The sequence below is a fragment of the Amphiura filiformis genome, chromosome 16 (assembly GCF_039555335.1).
Source record: "Amphiura filiformis chromosome 16, Afil_fr2py, whole genome shotgun sequence".
NCBI classification, from domain to species: domain Eukaryota; kingdom Metazoa; phylum Echinodermata; class Ophiuroidea; order Amphilepidida; family Amphiuridae; genus Amphiura; species Amphiura filiformis.
Window position 1 is genome coordinate 21,171,541 of NC_092643.1, and position 24,936 is coordinate 21,196,476.

The window sequence follows — 24,936 nt, forward strand, 5'->3', positions numbered from 1 at the left end:
CACCACTGTTCTGAAAACCTGACTACGCCACTGAGCATTTTTGATATGAAATTGGATCGATTAAGCCCATATTTATGGTTTTAAAATATTGGACGAGACGTAGGTGAGTCCAATATTTTATAACTCATAGGCAAGACCGATAAATATTGGGCGTAAAGCATCCAATTTTATCATTATTATGTGTTGGATCCAATATTTGTACACACTTGGATTCATCAAAACATAATAATGTTAAATATGGGATTACATACTGCCCTATAATAGAGTTGAAGTCACTGTCAATAGGAGTCTACCTGTTTTAGTGTTTCATTTGCCATTTAAGTTTAGGTACACACTTAGAGGAATCCAAATAATAAAGTGTCTTTTTCCTGTATTGAATTACACACATATAAATAGCCCTATAAACTGATGTGTCTGAACATGTTGTCATATAGTTTTAAAAATGTTGGTTCTGTGAGTTCATATCCAAGTACTCTGAGTCTTATTTCATTAAAAACTTACGGCTTATTCCATATTTTTTTTTATAACAGTACCATATTTGACCTTATTAGTGCCTTTGATGCTTAAAGCTGGATGTATACTCTAGTTCGCCACTTTCCGCGAAGCTGAGATGAAAAAATTAATTTGCAGCTTCTTGCGATGTATACTTCAATCAAAATATCGCCGAGTATCGTGAAGAATTGTAGCCCGCCCTGTGCTTTCTGATAGAAACCCCCCTAAAGTTGAACCAAATCCAGCTCTCTGAAGTGAAAAAACATGAGCTTAATATTAGATGGCTGCCCTTCAATTTTTGACTTTACTAGGAGTAAAGGAGGAAAAGACAAGATTAAAGGGATCCCTCCCTAAGTCTAACCTCCATAGTTAGATCAGGTCTAAAGTTAAGCATGATCTAACTTGTTTTCTGCATACGGACTATATAGAGTTTGTGATTTGCCAGCAAGGAACATTTTCAGTTTTGTTTGATATACACATTAGGATATAGGAATTCAAAATGTCATCTAGCATCACACTGCATGGTCCATCCTTTGCTGTCGTACAGATGAAAACATTTGATTTGAAACCTTGGCGAATTCCTGGCAGGTTATGTTTTGGTTGAAGCAGGGATGTGAGCATAGACTCTGAATGAGTCACTGAGTTTAGACGTCGTATGCGTGAATGAAAGTCTCTACTCTAAAGGTATAATGTCATGAAACATTTGATTGGTAAATTATGGTTTGTTTGCAGTATGCTGTGTACTTTAAAAGCAATTTTATCATAGCAATCAATTTGCAAAATTATATCTGTGCATATTTAAGAATGCAATAAAACTTTTAACTCCTTCCTACATCTTACAGCAAAATTTATGTTTGAGAGAAACTTATTTGAAATCTTAAATTGATGAAGTTTCCTGTTATACATGTTTGTTTATTTGTTTGTTCATTCCTTTGTTCAATCCTCCCTTCCTTCATTCGTTTGTTCATTTAAAAAAACGTGATATTTTGATCAGAGGGGGCAATGTGCCCCGGATGTCTGATCATTAGAATTTGGTCTCATATCAGCAGTCTAAATTATCGGAAAACAATCCCAAATTGGTATAGAGTCACTCAATGTTGGGCAAATTATTAGCAAAGTTGGTTAAATTTGCCAATTTAACCAACTGTTCTTAGATACAAATAATCTACGTTGATGAATGAAATGATTTAGACTGTTGAAATTTACCCAATGTTTGGGTATAAAAGCTGCCAAAAAAGTTGCAATATAGGGTTTGCTGCTTGCCAATAAAATAGGAGTGAAAAAACCTGAAAAACTTGTTGAGTTTTGTACACGGGTAAGCCCTGCAGTAACAAACTGACCTGTATACTATTACCTTAGTATTTTTTTCCAAGTTCTACTAGTTACCAATAGCAAAGCTTTGATTTCATTATTGATCTCAATAGGTATTGTAAGGTATTACAGGTATTTTGAATGGTATTTGAAGTGTCCTGCTAGCACAGGTCAAAAAGTCTTTGAAATCCCCAATTGATTGGAACGTGCCTTTTTGGACGGCAATTTTACTAAACATTGAAACCCAATCCTACATTGTTTTGTTGCATGTGTGTGTGTGACGTATATGTTGTATACATGAGATATACACTGGTATTAAGCCAGGTGTGGTCGTTTCAGGGCAGGTATGTTTCTTGCTCTTCAGGGGAGGTGGTTGACTCTCTCTATTATACAAGGTGGAATTTATTCAGATAGAGGTGACCATTATCGGTTGATCATTTTGAGGCTTTTCTTTCACGTTTTGCTCAAAAATTAAATTAAACAGTAGTGGCATAGCCAGGACATTTCAGAGGGGGCAAGGAGAGGACACAGCAGCTTTCAAGGGTCAAAAGTTGTACACAAAAGGCCTAAAATCTATAGAGGTTGTGCATATGACGTATCATATCGTAATTTCGTAAATATGGTGGACTTCTCAAATGCATTCAACAAAAGCATGATTGCAATCTACTGCAACAGTTCGTCTCACACACATAACAAATGCACTACGATCAAATAGGTTGATGACAACATTTGATTGAATGGACTGCACTGCGCCATGATTACGGTGAAGGACACCGGTTCAAATCCTTTGTTTGGAGCCATCGATAAAAGCATGCAGGGCCTCTGTTAGGAAAGCCAACATCCAGGGGGAAGAGAGGGAAAGAGTTATCACAGGGAAGCCCCCCCCCCTTTGCCCCCCCCCTTGGCTCACACCACCGACTGGAAGGCATTTTCAAAATAGTAGTTTTTGTTTAAGAAGTATCATAGCCAGGACTTTTTTTTTGAGTTGGGCCACTTTCAAATGTCAAAAAGAAATACACAGTGAAGTAGAAATTTTTTTCTAAGATTCTGTTTAACACTGAGAGTTTACTTCATTTATTTCTTCCATTCTAAACTGCAAATACAATGCATCACATTATTGTTAACTTAATGTGTATTGATCCATTGGAAAGGTACTAAAATTAGTCTCTCTTTTACAATCTTGGTTATCTCAGTGATGTGTGAACATATTTGTGATGATTTGTTCATCATTTTAGAGAAGACACTTCATGATGTTTGAATCTTTAAGAAAGTTTTAATTTAAGGTTAAGTTCCCAAATCCACAAGATCTATTTTTATTGAGACACCCTGTATAATGTGGGAGAGTTTTTTTTTATACAAATGTCTATCACCGTAACTTGTGTTTCTTTGGGAATTGATGCTCTGAATGATAGCCAAAAAAAGGTAGATTTCGTAGGCGTTGTTTTCAAGTGTTTTGTCTGTACTGCCAAGAGAAATGTTGATGGTATCAGCTGTGAATTCATTGCTGTATGTTATCATGGTTTAAATGCTGTGGATATGTTTATCTGATGTGAAATATGTGTGATGCAAGCACACAAAACGACATGTTGTTAAAAGTTGGCCAAAATGATTTAAATTAAAAAAAACATTCATTAACATCCATGTCAAATTTACAAGATACAACCAGCTCAGGACTGTAGTTAACGGAGGTGCGATGGGGAGAGACCCCTCCCCCAATCCACTAAAGGTCCAAAAAATCCCCCAAATCTGTCCAAAAATACACACAATCCCTAAAATTCTGCCTTCAAATTAGACCAAAACTCATCCCAGAATCCACAACCCAAAAAAGGTCTGCTTTTCAAAAATCCCTCCCCTTCTCATGTACCTGTTTTAAATTTAAATAGGTTCAATCCCTGGAAATTGATCAACTTCTATTTGCCATTGTTTATATGCAATATTTTCATTCATAAGTTGTTTTGACCAATTCATCTGTAGTTCAAAGAGTTGGATGCCTCTAGGATACGGGTCTCTGTAGTATATCATGACAAATCATATCAACTTCAATTGGTCTTTTGGCTCTACAGAGATACTTGAAAAGAACGTGTTAACTTTCAGTCAGGTGCCTTATAGAAAATTGCATTTTCAAAATAGTTGTGTACACATATTTCGAGAACTTAAGATCATTAGAGGTTAACAGTTGTCCAGATTTTTTAAAATAAAAGAATTGTACTGTTGAAAATTTTCATTTTTTCTGTTTCTGTATAATGCACAATCTAAACAGATCTAGATAATTGATGAATTGTTGAAGAATAAAACAGCTATAACATACTTTTTGAATTTTGACAATTGATCGCTTCATTCTTGAAATAACACTTTAAAAATCATACCTCTTTTTAATCCATTCCATAAACTATATGTTGAACAATCATGACAATATAGACTGTGATTAGATGCCTTTACTTATGATCGATCAGTGTTTGGTTCTCCAGATTCAGATCACTGATTGATCATTTGAATCATGGAATGAAATTGAGCTATATTTTTACATTCTTATATTTCAAGAGCGAACCAGACGATTTTCAAAATGTAAAAAGTACATGAAAGCTGTTTTACTGTGTAAATGCACAAAGAATGTGGTCATATGTTTGATAAAGGCATTAAAATACCCAACTATTACTACGGTACAGTTCTTTCAGGGACACCCTGTATGACACCAGATTTGGTGTGTCAGATGGAGAAAAAACTTGACCAGGGTAGGATTTTTGTCGTTATCTTTTATGATACCCAAAATCAATTGATGGAATATATTCCGAAAATATAATATTTTGATTTCGTTACGAGAAATTAAATTTGCTGTTCTTGGCTGGGGAAAGATTCAGAGATGAGTCTAAACAAGAATAATTAAATCAAGGATATGAGCTACTAGAGTTAAATTGACTATCTATATTATGACCTTCAGTGAAAACGAAGAGGAAATTGAAGTGGGACAAGTGCGGCGGATCCGTTATTTGGCTCTAATCCATAGAGACAAATCTATATGGAAACCTAAAAATAGACTTGTATCATTGACGGCATCAATGTGACATTTTGACTTTCTGAGAATCGTAATGACATGATTGAACATCTCACCGATATGGAAATGTTTATGAGTTTATCTCATTTCTTAAATCTAGTTATCAGAGATTCAGTAAACTTATTCCAGATTTTCTCTGTATACTTTTTTTTTAAATTTAATGAAATATAGTCTCATATCACTTTAAAGCAAGGAAAACATAAAAAGAAAATAAACATAGCCTGTTGTACTTTTACTGGCAACTTATGAAGTTAAGTCCTCTATCTTACATACCAGCAACAGCGGACCTCATTTTTGATGCTGGGCCTATGACTTATTCCCCTATTGAATACTATGTCACTCCTCCTCATCCAAATAAAATTCTGGCCTCTGTAAGGTACCGCAGGGCAATTTGCATGATAATACAATAAAACAAGTGATAGGTATGATATGAATGGTGGTGGAATCAAACTAGAGACCTGTCCCTCTGTCACTTAGAACTTAGAACCAACATGTCTGTCATTTCAATAGAGGTTATCCACTTCACTCATGTGTCACTTCTAACAAAAGGCACTGGTTCCCGTAGTATTCCTCATTCAAACTAATTCAATGTACGACCTCTGAGTTACCTGCATGACTTTGGCGGTATATTTTGAAACAGACATGGTTGCACATGCAGGTACTTCTTTAGAATGTCCTAAACGAGGTATAGCAGTCGTTGATAGGATATGCAGCTTATAGAACATGGATAACCTCTATTGTTATACCGTTCTGGTTGAGTTTGTTCAATAGGGTGTATGTTTACCAAGAACCTCTATCGCCCAAAATTTACACGAACATATCAGATTCTACCACTTCCATTCATCCTTAAATTGGTTGAGAAATTTCAATAAAAGTATATTGTTCCATTTTGCAATATTAATTACAGACCCAAATCATCAGATATTAATTTGTTCCCAAAGGTAAGGTCTGTATTCATATGTTCAGGAAGGAAAAACTGATTAATTGCCAGTTATCAATAATAAGAACAGAATAATTTTTTTAGCGAAAAGAGAAACATAATTCCGCAATTACAATTTTCATAAGCCATTATTTTATTACAGCTCATGGCAGCTGACATTCATATAAAATTACATGATTGCAACATGGCGAGGCAAGGCAATTTTATTTGTCAAACCTAGTTTTTATGAAGGAACATTCTGCTATCGAGTATCATTTGCCTTTATGCCTTTCAACCATTTTTGTGCATTACATATTCGGTTAATGGCCTTGTAAATGAAGACGTCCCCATCCCCCAAGGAAAATTGCTGTAATTTCCTATGGTATTTGATCACCTTCAAGAAATAAATGTTGAACATTCTCATCTCTTCTGCAACTCACAAATTTTAAGCATTCATTTTAAAGGTGAAATTTTAAAAGCAGAATATATCCCAGGCCTAAAATTTCAGTAGGAGCTACTGGGTTTATAAGAACAATATGAGATATGAGGTTTCACCTGATACCAAAAAATGAATTTGGTGGGGGTAAAGTGCAGTGGTGCATGCAAAGGGGGTTCTGGAACCACGGTACGGTGCTCTCAGTTTTGTCAGTCAGTCAGCGGTAATGCACCTAGTTGGGGGTAAAATTATAGGGTTACCATTTATCAACATAATTGAGCAGTCAGGGGTATTGAGACATGTAGTAGAAGACCGTCCTGTAGAGTTTGTGACCAACTCATAGAACAAAGATTTGAAAGTTATTTTGGAATATTTGATTGATTCTGAATCAATTTAGCTTGGGCTCACCTCCTGAAACTTCCGGGCATTCCGGGGAGGGGTCAGTCAAGGTTACATGGGGGTCAAATTTTCAGAATGCTCTAATTATGTCAAGTAATATATCAAATTACTTGTGTGGTCATGAGGACTCCAAAAATGTATAGTTTGTTATGTGTCAGACCTTTCAAGAGGGCGCTATGTTCATAGGTCAACGACCGATCGTAAACAACATCCGATTTTGGTGATTTTGGTGTCTAATTATGTTTTCTTGCATGAGAAATACAACTACGCAACTTAAAAAACTGTACAAGGAACCGATGACCTCCTAATTACAATATGGATGCTTTTGAAAAACTGTGAACTCAACTGGTAAAGTGAGGAGATGAGGCTGTCAATCTTGTCTTATACCTTAAAGTTAGTAAATTGCTACTGTGTATTTGTGTCAGCTGAGAAGATAGTGGGCATATTGTAACTTTATACAGAGTATACATTGTAAATTGTTGTTTCCCAATGTGCTTAATGAATCAGAAAATTACTCTAATTGATTCTAATTGGTACAAACAAGGACATGGAAACGTTGCCTTAAGGTTAGCAACTATTTTAAACTGTTGCAATTTGGTAGTTCACAGCATTTTGTGAATGGTAGTGAGCTTTGGCAAAAATTGCATTGATAATTTCACAGCGGGTGTGTAGAAGAATTCAAATACCACAGATATACTTTTGTAGGTCCTGTGTTTCTTGAGTTATGTTGTATTGAGGGCTGAAACAACAACACTTTTGTAAAATGCACATAACTCATTAACAACAATAAATCAAGCAAGTTTTCAAAGTATATGATTTGTAGAATGAACTTTTGCAAAACATCAAAGTGTTATTTCTCAATAATATATTGATTTAGATTATCAAAATGGATTTTTTTTGGCTGCTTCGACCAACAATACCTCGTCTACCCTTAAAGAATGGCAAAAAGGCAAATAATGGCATTCAAGTAAAAATCTCTTGATTCTAGATTTCTCATGGTTCTTGATTTTTTTCTTTCTGAGTTTCTTGTAACCTGTGACATACATTGAAGCCGAATATTAAAGTTGGCTAATTTAGCATATATATATCAGAACGGTAAACTGCATATCCGTCTTTACACGCTTTTCAATGGGAAATGAACTGTTAGCATTTATTACGTATTGAAAAGCGTGTAAAGATGGATATGCAGTCGACCGGCCTCATATATAGGGCAACAAAAGAATGTGTCTCGGAACTGCAGCTGCAGCACATGTTTGTTTCAGAAATTGGCCAATTTAAAATTTTCCCCAAATGCTTTTTTTATACACAAATAATGGTAAAGATTTTTTAAATGCATGTTTTTGAAGAATTGTGAGCACTATGAACCAGGGGATAAATTTGATTTTGTCTGAGCCTTGACTGAGTTTGAGTTGATGGATGGGGAGAGGAAATGATTTCTGCATTTCTGTTTGCCACGTTTTTCTGCGTTATATTCTCTTTCATTTGAGCTTCTAAAATTCTTGACTTCACATTACTGCTGCAAGTACCTTTCATAATATTTTACAGATATTTGAAAATCCATTGTCTTTGTACAACTATATTATCTACAATCTGAAATACACACATATCCATGGAAAAAATCCCTATAATAAATGTTAAAAATAAAATAAATGTTGGTATTTATACAGCGCGCCTTTCACATGTGAACATGTACCAAAGCGCTTTACATTTATTCCGCCGTCATTAGAATATGTCAGCTGCCATACAATGCCCAAGGCATGCTCATACCTTTGGGCGGCGCTCAATGGACAGTATTCATAACAGCTCCCCATTTCACACCTGGGTGAGAGAAGTAATCGAGTTAAAGTGCCTTACTCAAGGGCACAACACGATGGCGTCACCGGGGCTCGAACCTGCAACCTTCCGATTATGAGTCGTAGCCCGTTCCGCTCGGCCACTGTGCTTTAAAAGGGAGTCAGTGTACCATTAATATATTGCTGATATTTTGATAATTTATTTTTTTGAATTTCAGCTTTGGGACAGGTGATGCTGTATGTTGATGGTATGAATGGAGTCATAGAACACAATGAAACAATACAATGGTTATACTCACTCATAGCTTCTAAGGTAAGTAATGATTCAAGTTTTTATGCCATTACCAAATCATTTTGTTCAGTGTGTTAATTATCATTTACTTTTTCCCCTCTCATATAGCAAGGCGGAATATTGAACTTTTGATACCTGGGGTTGATTATATAGCAAGAAGAAACCCAAACATCACCCCAAAATAAAAAGTTATGTTGGTTGCATCATGTAATGTTGTCTATCATATTTGACTTGGTACGGTAAAGTCTCTGATGATATGGTTTATGACATTATATCTTACTGTTGGTTCCATAGGCAGGCTATTCAGATGGCCACATTGCAAATAAAACATAATAAGAAGATTCATCTGTGTAGGCCTTTAGTCAAAACATGATTAATTAAGAGCTAGAGATTGGACTATTCGCTGTAGAAGTAGTGATGTAACAGGATTAATTACCATTAATTAGCGATAGGTGAAAACAATTTTTGAATGTATTGCACTGCACTAGATGTACGCTGTAACTCTGCATCGCACCATTGATTATCAAAGAATACATGTAGGCATAAAGACCTGGATCATTTCTATGGAAATTTCACATTTTGCAGAGTCCATGTATGTGTCACTAACACAGGTACGATTAGTGTCTTCAAAAAGACAGGTAAATCAATCTATGATTGCGCGGATACACAGACGTGACAGGTAATGAGTGCAGCCTACTTATAGTGCAGGGCAAAACATTCACATTATGCTGAGTCCATGTACGTGTCACTAGCACCTGTACGATTAGTGTCTTCGAAAAGACCATTATTGTATTCAATCTATTCACATAAATATACATGACAGATGATGAGTGCAGCCAACTTATAGTGCAGGGCAATACATTCAAAAGTTGTTTTCACCTATCGCTATGGTAATTAATCCTGTTACATCACTACTTTTACAGCGAATAGAGGCCTGGGTTAGATGACATAGCAAGTTGGGATTGGATGGGTCATATTGAAGACTACTATCATGGTTATTTATGGCAATGCTAACACAATTTCCCATTTCTTCATCTTGTCCCACCTTTTTACCAATTGAAGTAATGAATGAATTCCTTATATTATCTCTCAACGTGATTAACTTATTCACTTACATGATAATCGTATTGTAATTAACACATTGATTACAATGTTTTTGATTTATATACCTGTTTAGAATGAGGTACTTTATCAGTTTATTGAAGGGAAAGAAAACTTGCACTTGAAACTGTCACTTTTGTCATCTCTCTATATTTGCATCTTGTCTCAAGTGGAGAGTAACGCTATCAATGTATTTTGAAGTGGCAATTTCAAACCATGTGCGCTTATTATAACCAAATCCTGGGAGGATGTCCTGTACATTGTACACACACCTAGAATGCCGGCGACGCAACCACCTAAATACACTGACCGCACTCTCAACTTTGAGACAAGACACAATTGAGTTATTCTTGAGACCATGATGACTGGTAGGATTCAGGATGTCAGAAGCGATCACCAATTACACCAATGAGGATATTATTATTGATTATAATTAACACCTAAATCCAATCTATTGCGATCATTCGCCCTTTTTGCACATAACAACAAGCTGAGTAACACAAATGTGACAGCGTTTCAAAGAAGGGTCTGACTGTGGGGAGACATAAGGAAATTAGGGTGCCATAGAAATTTTATGAAATTAATGGACATACGTGTATGTATATTTGGTTGACTTGTCTGTGTCATTCATCTAAGGTCCTGTGCAATAATAGGAGCCATGGGGAGGGTAAAATTAGGGGGGGGGGGTAGGAAGGTTTAGGCCAGCCATTATGAGGGAGGGGGGACAATTTTTGGCAGGTTGGAAAGTGGGGGGAAGTGATTTTTGGCACACATTTATAGGACACCTTTTAAATAAAATATGATAAAAAGGCTTAGGAAATAATTCAGAACAATTTCCTGCTTGCTGTGCTTGTATTATGTATCTAAGCCATTTAATATTTGCAAATTGGGTTTCCGAAGAAGGGAAGGGGCAAAGATGTTGAGAGAGGGGGTTTTGAAATATGCTTAACCTTTTTTTTAGGAGTTTGGTTCCGAGTGACAGAGAGCTTAAAATAGCCAAAAAGTGCTTCCGCCATTACGGTTAAAAGACAACAATGATGTAGTGTCCATCTTGACTATCCTTGTCAGATGCTGTTGTTAAAGTCAATCTTATATGACGTCATTGAATATGGTGACATCATCTACACATTTATCGTGGCCTAGTCCTGGTGTCATGGGATGTTTTGGTATGATTGCTGTGTCCCATTGTATGACGACATCATCACAGATGGGATGGATAGGTATATCATCATGTATCACATAGATTGCTTACATTTCAGACTCCAGAGGCCTCAGTTTAGAAAACAAGCTCTATAGTCTTGCCCATCTGTGTCAACTTTTCACTATGATTGCTACAGTGTATTCTGGGTATTAAATATCATACATCCAAGCTTATATATGATTGCATGGTTTTGATGTAGATGTGAACTTTGCAGTTGGGAAATGAGAGTAGCTTGGCATTAAAAGTCTCATGCGTGGATTCACAGCAATCATGCAGTAACTGGGGACAAGACAGTTGGTCCGGTAGAAGCATTCTGGCATACATACAAGTCATTGGCGTCAGATATAGAGCATCATGCATGCATCATGATATAGAGCATCAGTTTATTAAATGATTTGATGCTTTCTCAAATGTAGCTTGTGATTCTGATTCATTTGACAAATATGTTTCTGTAGGGGTGGTCATATGTGTGTTGGTGGGTGGGTGGGTGGGTAGGGGTGGAGGAGTTTATTCATGTGGATGCTGGACTGTACATTTACCTTACTCAGTGTGAATTCCTATCTATTTATTGGAATGTACTTGGACTTGGAATGTATTGTTTGCTAGGGTTAAGAATTGATATAGGCCATATATATGGGGTATTGGGTGCCAAGTAGATATAGTAGACTATTTAACTCACTACAAATTAATGAGCAGCTTTGTTTTGGTTTATTTTGTTTGCTTGTTTATTTCTTTGCATTCTCTTACGTCCCTAACTTGTCTTTATTCACATAGATTAGAAGTTGGTAGCGTTTCTCATAAAACAGGCGATTCTCGATTTCAATCAATCTATGAGCGCAAAATTGGTGGTATATAGGTTTTTGGGTGCATGGTCTAGTTTATATAAGCAGCAATATAACAGGCACTGTGATGCTTATGACATATGATCTGAACAAAAGAGGTTGGAGTTAATTCATTGGTATTTCAAATAGTTCAACTGTTGATTGTGGTAGTCATATTTTATCACGTTATGGCCGGGGATGGCCTATCATACTTCACATCAAATCATGGCCCATGTGTGCACACGAAAGTGTTGAAACATATGATGTAACCTTTAGAAGCTAAAAATCACAACAAAGAAAATGTGAAAGACCTTTCTTGTTCTCCGTCTTTGCTTTTTTCATATACAAAACATTTTAAGACATCTGAGAAAGGTTTTTTTTTAACACAAGTCTCCACATACATAAATGATAGCCAGTGAAAAAATTTCACTGACCATCCAGGATTTGAACCTGGTACCTTCTGATCACCGGACCGATGCTCTGCCAACTGAGCTAATGAGTCAGATGGAGAAGAGCAGTGATGTTATTATCTATAGGCTTTCATTTCAATTTTAAGACATGTTCTTGACCTTTATATATCTCCTGATATTTAATTTTATATTTTGACCAAAACCAACAAACAATGTTTAAAAACATGTTTAAAATGTGTATGCTGGGATATTTTACCCGAGTGTAAATCTTTCTGCAACTGTCCGGTGTCAGTATTCAGGAATAGCATGCCCGATCAGAAAATGCAAGCTATTGATCAGTAGTATCAATTGGCAAAGTGTTATTGCAAAATACTTCATCATTCTGGTGTCAGTATTCATGAATTGTATACTGCAAAGATATTTTGCCTTTTGATTTATTTATTTGTTTATTTATAAATAGATATAAAGCAAGATATTGATTTGTGGTATTTGATTTGGTGTTGCTGAAGAAAGAGAATTAGGTTTCATTTGCTAGTGGCAAATCAAAAGATGTTTGCTTTTATTTCAAAAATGCATAAATTTCTTTTTATATAGTTGTTTGATATTGCCAGTGTTAAGTTCACAAGAAATCTTCTTATTTAATGTAGTGAGAAAGGACCGCCTTATCTGAATGTTTATAACAAATTTTGTTTTGATGAGGGTGAGAAGACATGTACTATCTGACATTGAGGGAACTTCAGCGTGTACATTTCAACAGTCCCGTTCTCAAAGTTTAGGCATGTTCCTTAAAATATTTGTATTAATAATCCTTTAAACATCATCAATTGTGCTCAAAAAGCAGTTGCACTTTGTATGAAATTATGATGGCTCTGTGTTTTGGTGGAACTCTCTTTGTTGGACAAAATAGACACTTTGCGAAAGCTTAATGTATGAATAGTTCCTCGATACCAGGTACCTTGTTTTTGTTCTCACTATTATGCAAATAAATGTCATGTTTAAGAAATCAGATGAGGTAGGTGAAAGTTTCTCACTGCATTGGGCCATTCTGTGTGAAATCTATACACCCCCTATGGAAGACATAACCTTGATCTTCCACACAGGGTGTGTAGATTTCAAATGGAATTTCTGTTTGAAATCCATACACCCTATATGGAAGACACTACATTAATCTTCCACTCACGGGTGTAAATTTCAAATGAAGTCACCCATTCAGGTAATCCCATTTGAAATTCACACTCCTTATGTGGAAGTTTAAGGTAATGTCTGCCATGGGGTGTATGGATTTCAACTGGAGTCACCCATTCAGGTAATCCCATTTGAAATTCATACTCCCTGTGTGGAAGATTCAGGTAATGTCTTCCACAGGGGGTGTATGGATTTCAAAAGGAATATACCATTTGAATCAATATAATGACAGTTTCTGGTTAGATTGTCAGTTATGTTGTTTCAACTTTTTTCTTGCGAGCGTGTTGAAATAAAATATTTAAAATTGATTTCACAGCCAGGTAGTTCAATGTTTGCCGACACAGAAACGGTGAGATCTCATCGAGTGGATTCATGTATTCACTGTCGTAGTGTGATCAGTGGCGGCACCAGGAATTTTTCAGGGAGGCATGAGGGGACATTGAGGGGAAAAGTGAATTTAAGGGGGGATGCAAAATCAACCAATTTTGTGGAAAATTGCCGCAAAAATTGAGACATTTTCTTCGTAATTTTGGGTTTTAAACTGGGGGGAAACTGGGGGAGGAGCAAGAAAAATATTTGGGGAGGGGGGAAATGCCCCCTGTAGTGCTGCCACTGAGTGTGATGTCAAAATCGATTATTGCCAGGTCAACTGGTTCATGCTATCTGTGTTTGGCACCACAATCAAAATGATCACTAACAGGTGTGCAAACTAAGCGTGAACCAGTAAATACGGTATGACGTATTCACTACGACGGCGAATGGTATTACATTAGAATATTTGCATTGATTGCCAGTGTGATAATTATGGCACATTTATATATTTTTTTGTGGCTGCTTGTATCATATTATACTTTTTTGTACAAATAATGAACGTAAAGTTTCTGCCCAGGTGACACAAAAGTCAGCAGTGGTGTAACCAGACATTACTAGGCCAAAACAAAAGTATGTCTTGGAGCTGTATGCATATTCATTTGAGCAAAAATATTGGTTATTATGTTAAAAGCAATGTATTGGAAGATTTGAGTAGGGCAAAAAAAGAGGAACAACATTCCATGTTGGATTTCAAAATCTTTGCAAGCTCTAAGACATGCTCTTTTGCTTTATCAAATGGTTGTGGGGGAGGGGAGGGGAACACAGTGTTGAAGGGATGAAATCTGCACCTCTCTTTAGTTGTTTGTATCATTTTGTAATGATAATATCAGTTTGCAGTGTCCACAGGGTTAAATAGTGGGCCCTGTGGGACTACCTCAACCATCTGGTTATGCCACTGGAAGTCATTGACACACAAAAGAAACATTAGTACATTAGATATATAAGTTTTGGATGGTTCTTATGTGAAAACTGGCAGAAGCGATGTACAACTGACTTGAACTTAAGTGCCCAGAACTATCTACTCATGTTCAGTAAAAGTGGAAGTTTGTGTGTGCGTAGGGTGGGGTTGAGGGGGGTACATGGGTGTGTGTTGGTGGGAGTGTTTGTAAGCACTGGCAAATGAAGACACACATTGGAAATCTCTGTACAACAGTATAGATACCCAGGACTAGTGGCCATCCAAGGATCCTAGACAGTTTTTCTAGATCTGAAACAGCAAAAGAATGCATAGTCATTGAGAACATTTGTTGGTGTAGGGTGAATCTGCACTTACTAAAAACCATATCCAAATCCATGGTAAGGTAAAAAAACTATTGTTTTTTGTACACGCTTGTTTGCCAGTGATTGCAAATGGAGGTGTGTGGGTGTGGGGTGTGTGTGTGTGTGGGGGGCGTAGGCATCAATTTCAAGGTGCAAACTTTGACAGTGTCACATGACATGCAGTGAATCTCTACAAGTGGACTGCTTTCTTTAAATGTTCAGTTTTTAGGAGACTTGACAGGTGTTACATTTAGGGAACAAACCTAAAGTTTGATGATGTCCTATAAACAAAAGTTCTTTCATTAGGAGGTTGACCCCTCCCTGAAATGTAAGTTTGAAAATTCCAACCCGAAAGAGCGATGTTTTAACCAACGTTTTACAACGTAATCTGACTTTTTTACCCCCTCCCCTAATGAAAGGACTTTTGTTTATATGAAGTCATTGAACTTTTGGTTTGTTGCCTTGTTATAAAATATGAGTTTTATGATTTCTTGGTAATGTGAAAAAAATATCAATATATACAAGTCCAGCAACTACTAATGTGTTAATATTTGGAATATTTAAAAGAATAATTATTGTTTTATTTTAAAGTAGTGGTGTTTATAGAAAATATGTTACTTAGATGACATTTACTTAGATGACAGTTGTTTTAAAATAAACTCTTCACAAAAAGTTACTTCCCACACAAAAATCCTGTGCTATAGTCAGGGATGTATGTAAGGTTTCTTTTTTTGTTCCGGTTTTTTCCCCAGTTGCGGATCAGGAATGCGGATATATATTTTTTATATTTCCGGAATGATTGGATGATGATATTTCATCATAAAAAGAGCAACAAACATTTTTTAGGGGGGTGATAGCCTCATAGCCTATTCCCAGTGGCGGCGCTAGGGTGGGGGCCCCCAATATTTTTCTTGCCCAGTTGGACCCTCCCCCCCACTTTTGATGCAAAACCCCCCAAAATATGTAAATTTCCACTTTTTGCGGCAATTGACAAATTTTGCCCCCTCCCACCCCACCCCGAAATTCACTTTGCCCCCAATACCCTCCTCCCTCCTGGTGCCACCACTGCCTATTCCCGGATCTTTTTGCTGGCACCGTTTCAGTTTTTTTTCTACAGCTACTTACATCCCTGTATAGTGCTAAAAGCTCAAACTAAAATCAGATGCATGCCCAGAAACCTTCAACCATTTTCAAACTATTTTGAGTTGTTGTTTCCCCTCAAACGAAGGAAAATTCCTTTTGTGACGTGTTTATGTATTTTAATTAGAATAGATTTAAAGAATAGATTTCATTTTTGTTGAAACAGTTTGATCCCCACCCTACCACCCTGTGTGTGCATGATTGAAGCATTCATTTTTGACTTTGATAACGTTTTATGTTTGGATAATTATATTTTATCACATCTGGATTGCAGTTGTTGTGCAGCATACTTAATTCCAAAATATCAACTTTTAAGCTATCAAGGAAAACTAATTCTAAAATTGATAGTCATTTGGAATCGTATAATATTGCACCCAATGACTTGATTGCCATGACTGTTGATAAGAATGCAATGATTACATCTATGTTTGTGTTATATAAGCAATAAAATGCAAAATAAGCATGTATTGTAATCCTAATAAATGATTACTTAAATACATTATATATATAATTGCATTATTTTGTCAAATAAGATAGGATATGAAATATATGATAGCATTATTATATCTAATATCATACCTGCATATGTTAATATGATATTATGGATGATATAACAAAATCAGTTTTAACAGAAACATATTAAAGCAGCTGTTTTCTGTAATAATATTATATATTTTGAATTGATGCATGCAATTTTGGCAGAGCAGTTACAATTTGTATGTTTTAATGTAACAACTTTAGAATTGTCCAATGTTCATACCCTCTGACCTGTCTTCCTTTTGTCATAACTCTAAAATGCTAACACAGATGTCCTTAACATTTGGTTAATTCAGTCATCTTTTGTTCCCTCAAAATTGTAGAAGAATATTTGTGATGAAACTTGGTAACAAGTGTATAAATTTATTGACACAGGTTGAAAGAGATAAAACTGAAGGTTGCGTAGCTATATTTGAATGTAATTGATTGAACCGTATGTTAATTCTTTATGATCGATTTTGTTTTCCAGTACCGGTTAGTTTTAAAGACCGCCCTCAAGCTTCTAGTCGTGTTTATAGAGTATGCAGAGTCTAACGCACAGCTATTACTACAGGCAGTGGATGTCGTAGACAAAGAAAACAGTAAGTCGGGAATAATTTTAACATGGAATTACAGCTATGAATAAAATTCACCTCTCCTATAAGTCACATCTCTTATTATGTGACACGATGGTCCAATCAGTCCTAAGTTAGGAATAATGAAATGCAGATCTGCAACCCCTTCTGTCCTCCATAATTCCTGTATATGGCTTGATTGCTGTCCATTACATATGTTATTATCAGGGTAAATTAGCTCTGTGATAGACGAGCAAGTTCAGGTTAATCATGTTTTGATGAAAGAGATCAACTTGGATTATGAAGACTTACAATATGTGACCGTACAGCACGAATGAGTCGTAAATGTCCTCAATTGTATTCTGAGTTACACTACAGTGTAAAATGGGCATGAAGGTCATATTCATAGGTATTTCAATTTGGTGCTACGTGTATCTCATTAAATGAGGTACACGTAGCACCAAATTGAGGTACCTATGAGTACGACCTTCATGCCCATTTTACACTGTAACTCAGAATACAATTGAGGACATTTACGCTCATTCGTACTGTACGGTCACATATTATTGATACTACTTATGAAGAGTACACCATTGACTGTGGGAAAAGTCAAGTGCATGGGGCATCAGACTTCGGTGAGGTCCCTTAGTTCGAGCCCAGGTGAGGTTGCAAAGTGCTCTCGTGAAAATAATTGTGCCAGCATGAAATTATCCCAGACAAAGAACTAGCTGCCTAATTGTCTCAGTTTTAACCATACGCTACTCGCGCTTCTGATCATTGTTTGTGATGGTTATGACTGCGCCTATATTGAGCTACTTCCCTGAACATTTTAAGAGGTGTGTCTTAGGCGACTCACAGTAGCAATCGGAAATCTGTAGTGTGCAGAGGCTTGTTTGCATTGTGCACTTTAAATCCCCTAACTTAATATTGCATAATGCGTGACTGACACATCCTTGTGTGAATTTACGCGAACGTAAGTAACAAAAAAAAAAAAAAAATTGCCATTTTATAAGATGAACAAAAATCCCTGGGAGTTGACCTACTTTCCGTAATTAGCCCAGATAATAAAATGTTGATCAGTAAAACATGGCCAATTAAGCCGAGTACAAAATATGATGTACTCGAGAAAATAATGTCTCCTTCCAGGTGCTTCTTCAAGCCAGGATATTTGATAACATTATGCGCCTGTGAACTCAACTGTTAATAATCGCACATGATGTATTTGGGTCTATAAGAGATATACCCAGGTTAATTCAACATTTGCTCTAGATTTTGTACTTTACATTGGATAATTAGGATATTTTGAGTTATATTAAAGTTGGGAATAATGAAATAGGATGTTGTATCTTCCTAGAGGTACAGCAGCATTTTTTTTTTTTTTTTTAGGGCCTACCTATTTAAAGTGAGAAGAGGAAATCCCACATTAATACTGTAATGCCACACAATGATAATAATGTCAATCTTATGACACAAGGCTATTGTATGATGCTATAGTCTATTCACTGTTAGCTGGGTTTGGTACAAATGAACTTTACTAGTTATCTTGGAGGTCAAATTTTTGACACCAGCTAGAAAATTGTTACAGAGTGAAAGAGATTAGGCCAATTAAAATAAAAAAAAGAAAAAAAAAGGAGTAAATACCCATAATTAGAGCTGTTTTAGCGTACACAATAATGCCTGGAAAAAGGAGGAGGCCTCTTTTTATTTGTTGTTCTGAGAGGTAGGCCATATAATTATCTCAAAACCATCCAAAAGTGTTTCTTGTATATTAGCAAGACTATAGAAAGCATCTCTACTTCCTAGACATATTTTTTGAAAAGTTATAACTGAATTTCGAAAAATAAAAATATAATTGAACAAACCTCAAAAAGGAAGCGGGAGGGGACGTGAAACATGTTTATTTTTTTATTTGGCCTTAGCTGTTTTTAACAAATAAACTGGTCCCAAAAAGTAACTTACCAGGTAAGAAATTCGTCTGTCAAGTTCAAACGACAAATCGTATTATACTGAATAGCATATGAGTGGAAGCGTGTACATTTACGCCGAGTTTGACACCTCATTTGTCGCAAAACAGATCAAAACTTTTGAAGTTATGCTCATTTGAACAAGCCTACTATCAAATTTGAAAGTTGCAGGTCCGCCCCAATGAATTCACACAATAAACAGACACATGAAAGGATGTTCAGTCATGCAAAGAAGAAGAGGAGAGCACTGATTACACCTGTATACTGCCAACCATCTCAAGTGGTATGAGTGCAACTTTCATTCCAGTGGATAGGTTCGGTTAAATAAGCATAACTTCAAAAATACTCATCCGCTTGCAACAAATGAGGTGTCAAAATTGCGTAAATTAACACTGCTTCCACTCATATCCCATTTAGTGTAACACAATTTGTCGTTTGAATTTGACAGACAAATTTCTTACCTGGTAAGTTTCTTTTTTGGAGCAGTTTAGGTGAGTGCAGACCTTAAAATAGTTGGGAAAATGCCTCTTAATTTAACTTTGTTGGCTACTTGCTGGATTTGTATGGTTAAATACCCATATTCCACATTCATCGTGAGCCACAAGCCTCAAAATAGTTTCCTTCCAGGGGCTACTTTCTATCAAAAATTACACCTGCATTAAGTTATGAGTGCCATTGTGGGCTTTGTGGGGAAGTTCCCTTAGCCTCTTAGTCTATATGAGAGAGCTTTCAAGTTAAGTTTGTTCGGTTTATATAAGGCGGAAATTATTAGGCTTTTGTTACTGCGCGCATCAATAAAGTCCTAACTCACGCTCGCGTAAATTCACATAAGCGTGCGCTAGTTACGCATTACGCAAAGCACACCTAGCGTAAGCATTGCGCCCAACTGCGTGCACGCCATTCTATATCAATACAACAAACTTTAGCATGATCAAATTGGTCTAAAATTTTGAAGCAGCTCAGAATACCTCTGCACAGGCCCATACGCAGGATTTCATTTGGGGGGGTGCTGATTTTGAAAAAGTGGACTTTTTTCCAAGGAGTAGGGGCGATTTTGTGAAAAGTGGACTTTCTTACCAAAATTTGGACCCTTTTTTGTCCAAAAACGCTTGCAAATTCTGAAATTTTGGGACTTTTTGTATACTTTTTCACATTTGGGTGGGGGTAAAAGTTGGGAGTAACATCCCTAATCCCGAATTCTTTCCAACACACATAAATCAACATAAGGTCAATGTTCATATCTAATTGAACAGTTTATAGCTTGTTTAGGACACATTGAATTAGGGGTTCATTCATAGGATTGAGGGCATGATCGTTGTTTATGCCCGAGGCGCCAGCCAAGGGCATAAACAACGATCATGCCCGAAATCCTATGAATGAACCCCGTTCATACATACCCAACATTCTATTTATTCAAAAATATTATTAATATTTGTCAAATATTTGCTGAAACTTAAAATGTAAATAAAATGCAGTGAAAATAAGACTCAAACATCTTTTACATTGGCAAGATGCGAGATGAGCATGTACTTCTACGTCACAGCCATAATCGATTAATTGGGTCAATAGATTATTCAGTAAAGGGGGAAAATGATGAGTCATTGAAAATTGGTTAAAATTAGATCGCAGATTTTGCACTAAGGATTATTAGTTTTCTCTTTTCTATTAAAACACAATTCTTACGATTTTTTAAAACACAATATTTATATTTTTTATTTAAGTTTACTATTTTTAATGATTTTACAAACTTTTTTTTTTTTTTTAACTACCCCTCTTACAATAATGAATGATTCTTATTAACATACGTCGATTTGAAACTCGGAACTTCGAAAGTGGTAAACAACAACAGGACATGGCCATGAACGGTTCAAGGGTTGAGTGCGTTTGTCTGTCTGCAGTTTGTGTAGTAAAATGTAGACTAGAAAAGGTACAATAAACTGTCTGTTGACACGAAGAAAATTAAGAGAAAATTATGATTTATTTGTTCTCATGTCAACACTGCTTTGATACTCAAGTTTGGCAGTGGAGAGACATGAACTTGGCTCTCTCAACTCAGCTGTTTCAACACGTGAAATGCAACAACATCATGCATGTGCATCAGTGTGAATATAATACAAAGTGAAGATCAAAATTCAACGGATTAAGACTCTTAATAAGAGTACGATCATGAAGCTTAAAATGTAACTTTTTAAGGTAAGCTTGTTACTATATTGGATAATGTTAATTAGATTGATATATTTGATTAATTTTAGTTCTTGTTGATATTTATGACAACTGACCCAGAAAACGTGCACCCACTGAACAGTGCAGAGAATTCAGTACTCATGTTACTTGCACTCGATACAGAAGTTTGACTTTGACTTTGAGCTGCAGGAGTTGATCTACATGATATGGACATACTACGTGTAGTACTAACATGACTGCTGTTGGGGTTTGATACAATCTGGTTGGTAACTTGTCTCAATGGTCTGGGGCTAGGCGGGGCTCTTGAAATTGTGTGTGCCTGGGATGTCATGGATGTGGAACTGGAAGGAAAATTTCCAATTGAATTTGAGCTTGATAAATGTGGGCCTACAGAGATCGCAGTGTCATGTCCCATGGCCTCTTGCAGCAGATGTGATGCAGCTCTTTTCTGTTGTCCACTGGGTTGGGCATAGCTGTCGAGGCTTGCGTCACACCTGTGGCCACTGAGCGATCGCACTTCACTTCTGGATATGCCGGCATGAAGGAGAGTGGCAATACACGCTGCCCTGAGACAATGATTGGTGTACCGGTTGCTCAACTCCGCTTCTTCAGATATAGCTGCCATGAAGTTGCCCAAATAATTTTTACCAATGGGGGCATTTTCATACCATGTAGGATCACAGTATCTGACTTTGTGCAAGGGTTTGCATCTCTGATAGAAGGCTTTTTGTTTTGGATGTAGCTTACTAAGATAAAAGCGCAGAGTAGCTACTGGGCACTTTTCACCTCCGGTTGCGTACATGCGGCGCTCATTGTTATTATCCGGATCGTTAACCAGATCCCCAGGATGGTTTTTGGTTGCCTCCAGGTGAGCCATTGTGACATACTCTATGCCTTGGTCATCTTGTTTGAAATCAAACGACAACTTGGTCAGCTCATGGAGGCCTTCCCGACCACGTCTGCAAAAGTGCAGTGCTATGTATACTGAAAACTAACCGTTGTAACCCAACTGGATTAGAGGGTTCCAGTGCTTCAGAATCCATCATCTTGCGTAGATCTCCTTCCGCAATGTTGCCTTTGTGCTTTGGTGGGCGGCCACCTTCCCTCTTTATCAACTTCAGCTTGCCAGTATATACTTTATTTGCCGGGTTGAATCTGGCGTCAGACATTATATTGAAAGTACGATTGTACGGTGCGCTTTTCAGATGACGCTGTATAGCAGCCCTCATGCATCTCATGGAAGAGGCAGAATATGGTGTGTTGTCCTGCCGTCTCACCTCTGCGTAGAATCTTCGAAGCAATTGACACAGTTCATCGGGGTCAAGGAGTTCAAACTTGGGGTCTACACTTCTTGCAACACACCAGTCTGAAATGAGATGGGAAAAATTAAATTGAGTGAGCCTGCACATTTTTTCCCATCTCAATTCTCATATCAAAGTATAATTAAGCAGAATTTATACTCCATCGCTGAGCGACGAACAATCGGTATTTGGCCAATGAGGTACCTCATTGGCTAGGAACGAATCAATCGCTCATCGCCCAGCGATGGAATATAAATTCAGCTTTGGCATTATTTTTTTACCATTTTAAAATTTATTTGTTTATTTTATTTGTGATTTTGTCCATTATTTTATCTACTTATGAAATTTCTTTCATATGTTTATTGGACCATTTATCTTTACTTTAGCACTTTTTTCACTCTTGTACTGCTTAAATTTAGCCAAGGTATATTACCTTTGAGTATCTTTATGTATACTTTAGTTTGCATGTCTGTTGCTCTTTCATTCCTGGCATTTTCTATCTCCAAAACCTCATCTGGAGTTAGTTCCAGGAACCGTTCTGATGGTGGAGTCAGTGCTCCTGTAACATAAGAAATAAGGGAGAAATTTGTAGTTTTGGGGCTTTGCAACACATGACACATCATCATGACATCGTCGAGAAGTTCATTTTTTGTTTGTTTAATAACAACAACTAACTTTTAGTTGCCTTTTATATTCTTTTTCCCTCAATGATCAGAACAGTTTGGTTGCATGAAAAATATACACACAAAAATAAGGCTCGAAAATACACAGCGTACATGCACTACAATGTACATTGTACATGTACCATTTCGATTGCATACACTGCACTGGGGGCCGAGAGTCGCAGGGTTCATGAATGATAACCATGGTTTAAAGGGTCGGGCTTGTGGTTTTCTTATCTTTCAAGGTTACTCATAATTTATGTTATTTATATTTTTATAAATTTAATGACTGTAATTTACCTGGTCCTTCCTGCTTCACAGCGGCGGCGGTGTTGGTGGCGGGGCCGTATGCTGCGGGCAGTGCCACTGCTGGTACCGGCAGTGGGCGAAAAGCAGTCTCCGTAGCAGGAGCCGGCCGCACAAATCGCGGCGTTGCTTGGTTAAATCGCGCGTGCGATTCGGATATTTTGATTGTAGCTGGTGTCCCTGGCATAATTTGGGACAAACCGAGGTTAAAACACGGAAAATCCGGTTGTTGAAACATCTTTGTTTTGTTTACTTCCGTGTTTACTGCAAGCAGACGACGGCGACCTTTTGGCCTTGAACTGTAGTACAGCTCATGAATATCGATTAATCGGTTGTTCTCTCGACGAATCAGAGCTCTTCTTGCATAGCTGGTCATAAACGGTATTCATGACCGGTTCATTCATGCTCTCAACCAATCACGCGCGCTGTTACATTATAGGTATGTATGAATAAACTGATATGTATACTGTTGTATTTCAGTGCAATTACCATGGGCCAATGTAATGAAGTTACTCACAGATGACGGACAAGACTCGGAGGTACTGGTCTATGCAATGACACTTGTTAACAAAGTAAGTTGGATTCATTTTTTTGTTTGTGTTTCTGTCTGTGTGTCTGTTTGATTACCTAGTCTTTCCATGTAGAAATATGCACAAAGGTTTGTCCAGATGAGACTGAAATAGGTTCAAAACCTATAGAGGCTTGGAACTTGTAGAGGTTCAGAACCTGTAGAGGTTCAGAACCTGTAGAGGTTCAGAACCTGTAGAGGTTCAGAACCTGTAGAATTTCAGAACCTGTAGAATTTCAGAACCTGTAGAGTTTCAGAACCTGTTGAGTTTCAGAACCTGTAGAGGTTCAGAACCTATAGAGGTTCAGAACCTATAGAGGTTCAGAACCTTTAGAGGTTCTACAGGAGGTTCAGAACCTGTAGAGGTTCAGAACTTGAATTTCTGCAGACCCACATGGAGTATGGACACTCAGAAGGAACCAACCCAGCTCAACCCCCCCAAAAATATGGTGAGTTCAGACAAACCTCTAGATGAACAGGGGTTCTTTCAGAGTTTTCCTTGTATGACTGAGTAAAGGTTTGTAATGTTACTGGGGAGCAGCGAGGCACACTAGTTAAGGTCTTTTTCTAATACCTAATTCAATCAACGGTGAAACTAGAGGTACATTGTGGATCCTGAATAGTGCACATGGACTTAACATCAATTTAAATACTGGAAATTCAAATCTGCCACTCA

At 37.0% G+C, this 24,936-nt stretch overlaps 2 protein-coding genes across 7 annotated transcripts in view; one reads left to right on the forward strand and one right to left on the reverse strand.

Moving 5' to 3' along the window:
- The window catches only part of LOC140135721 (uncharacterized), a 193,470-nt gene that overhangs the window by 116,748 nt on the left and 51,786 nt on the right, over nt 1–24,936 (forward strand). For 5 of the 6 annotated variants that reach the window (XM_072157316.1, XM_072157318.1, XM_072157319.1 and 2 more), the window contains 4 exons: nt 8,621–8,715; nt 13,729–13,761; nt 17,191–17,302; nt 24,173–24,264. In XM_072157316.1, the coding sequence (XP_072013417.1) occupies nt 8,621–8,715; nt 13,729–13,761; nt 17,191–17,302; nt 24,173–24,264 (332 nt within the window). The remainder of the gene's footprint in view (nt 1–8,620; nt 8,716–13,728; nt 13,762–17,190; nt 17,303–24,172; nt 24,265–24,936) is intronic. The other variant, XM_072157317.1, reaches the window with a different exon arrangement.
- Nucleotides 21,117–23,879, reverse strand: LOC140136379 (uncharacterized). The gene is made up of 3 exons (XM_072158104.1): nt 23,687–23,879; nt 23,158–23,283; nt 21,117–22,789 (listed from the first exon to the last, which is right to left on the reverse strand). The coding sequence occupies exons 1-3, from the start codon at nt 23,877–23,879 to the stop codon at nt 22,359–22,361; spliced, it is 750 nt and encodes a 249-aa protein (XP_072014205.1). The 3' UTR covers nt 21,117–22,358.

Excerpts from the sequence above, each read along its gene's own strand:
- LOC140136379 (XM_072158104.1), bottom strand. The coding sequence starts at position 23,879 with ATGCCAGGGACACCAGCTACAATCAAAATATCCGAATCGCACGCGCGA. Across the intron at positions 23,284-23,686 it reads TGTGAAGCAGGAAGGACCAG|GAGCACTGACTCCACCATCA; the intron begins GTAAATTACAGT and ends CTTATGTTACAG. Across the intron at positions 22,790-23,157 it reads ATACATAAAGATACTCAAAG|ACTGGTGTGTTGCAAGAAGT; the intron begins GTAATATACCTT and ends ATCTCATTTCAG.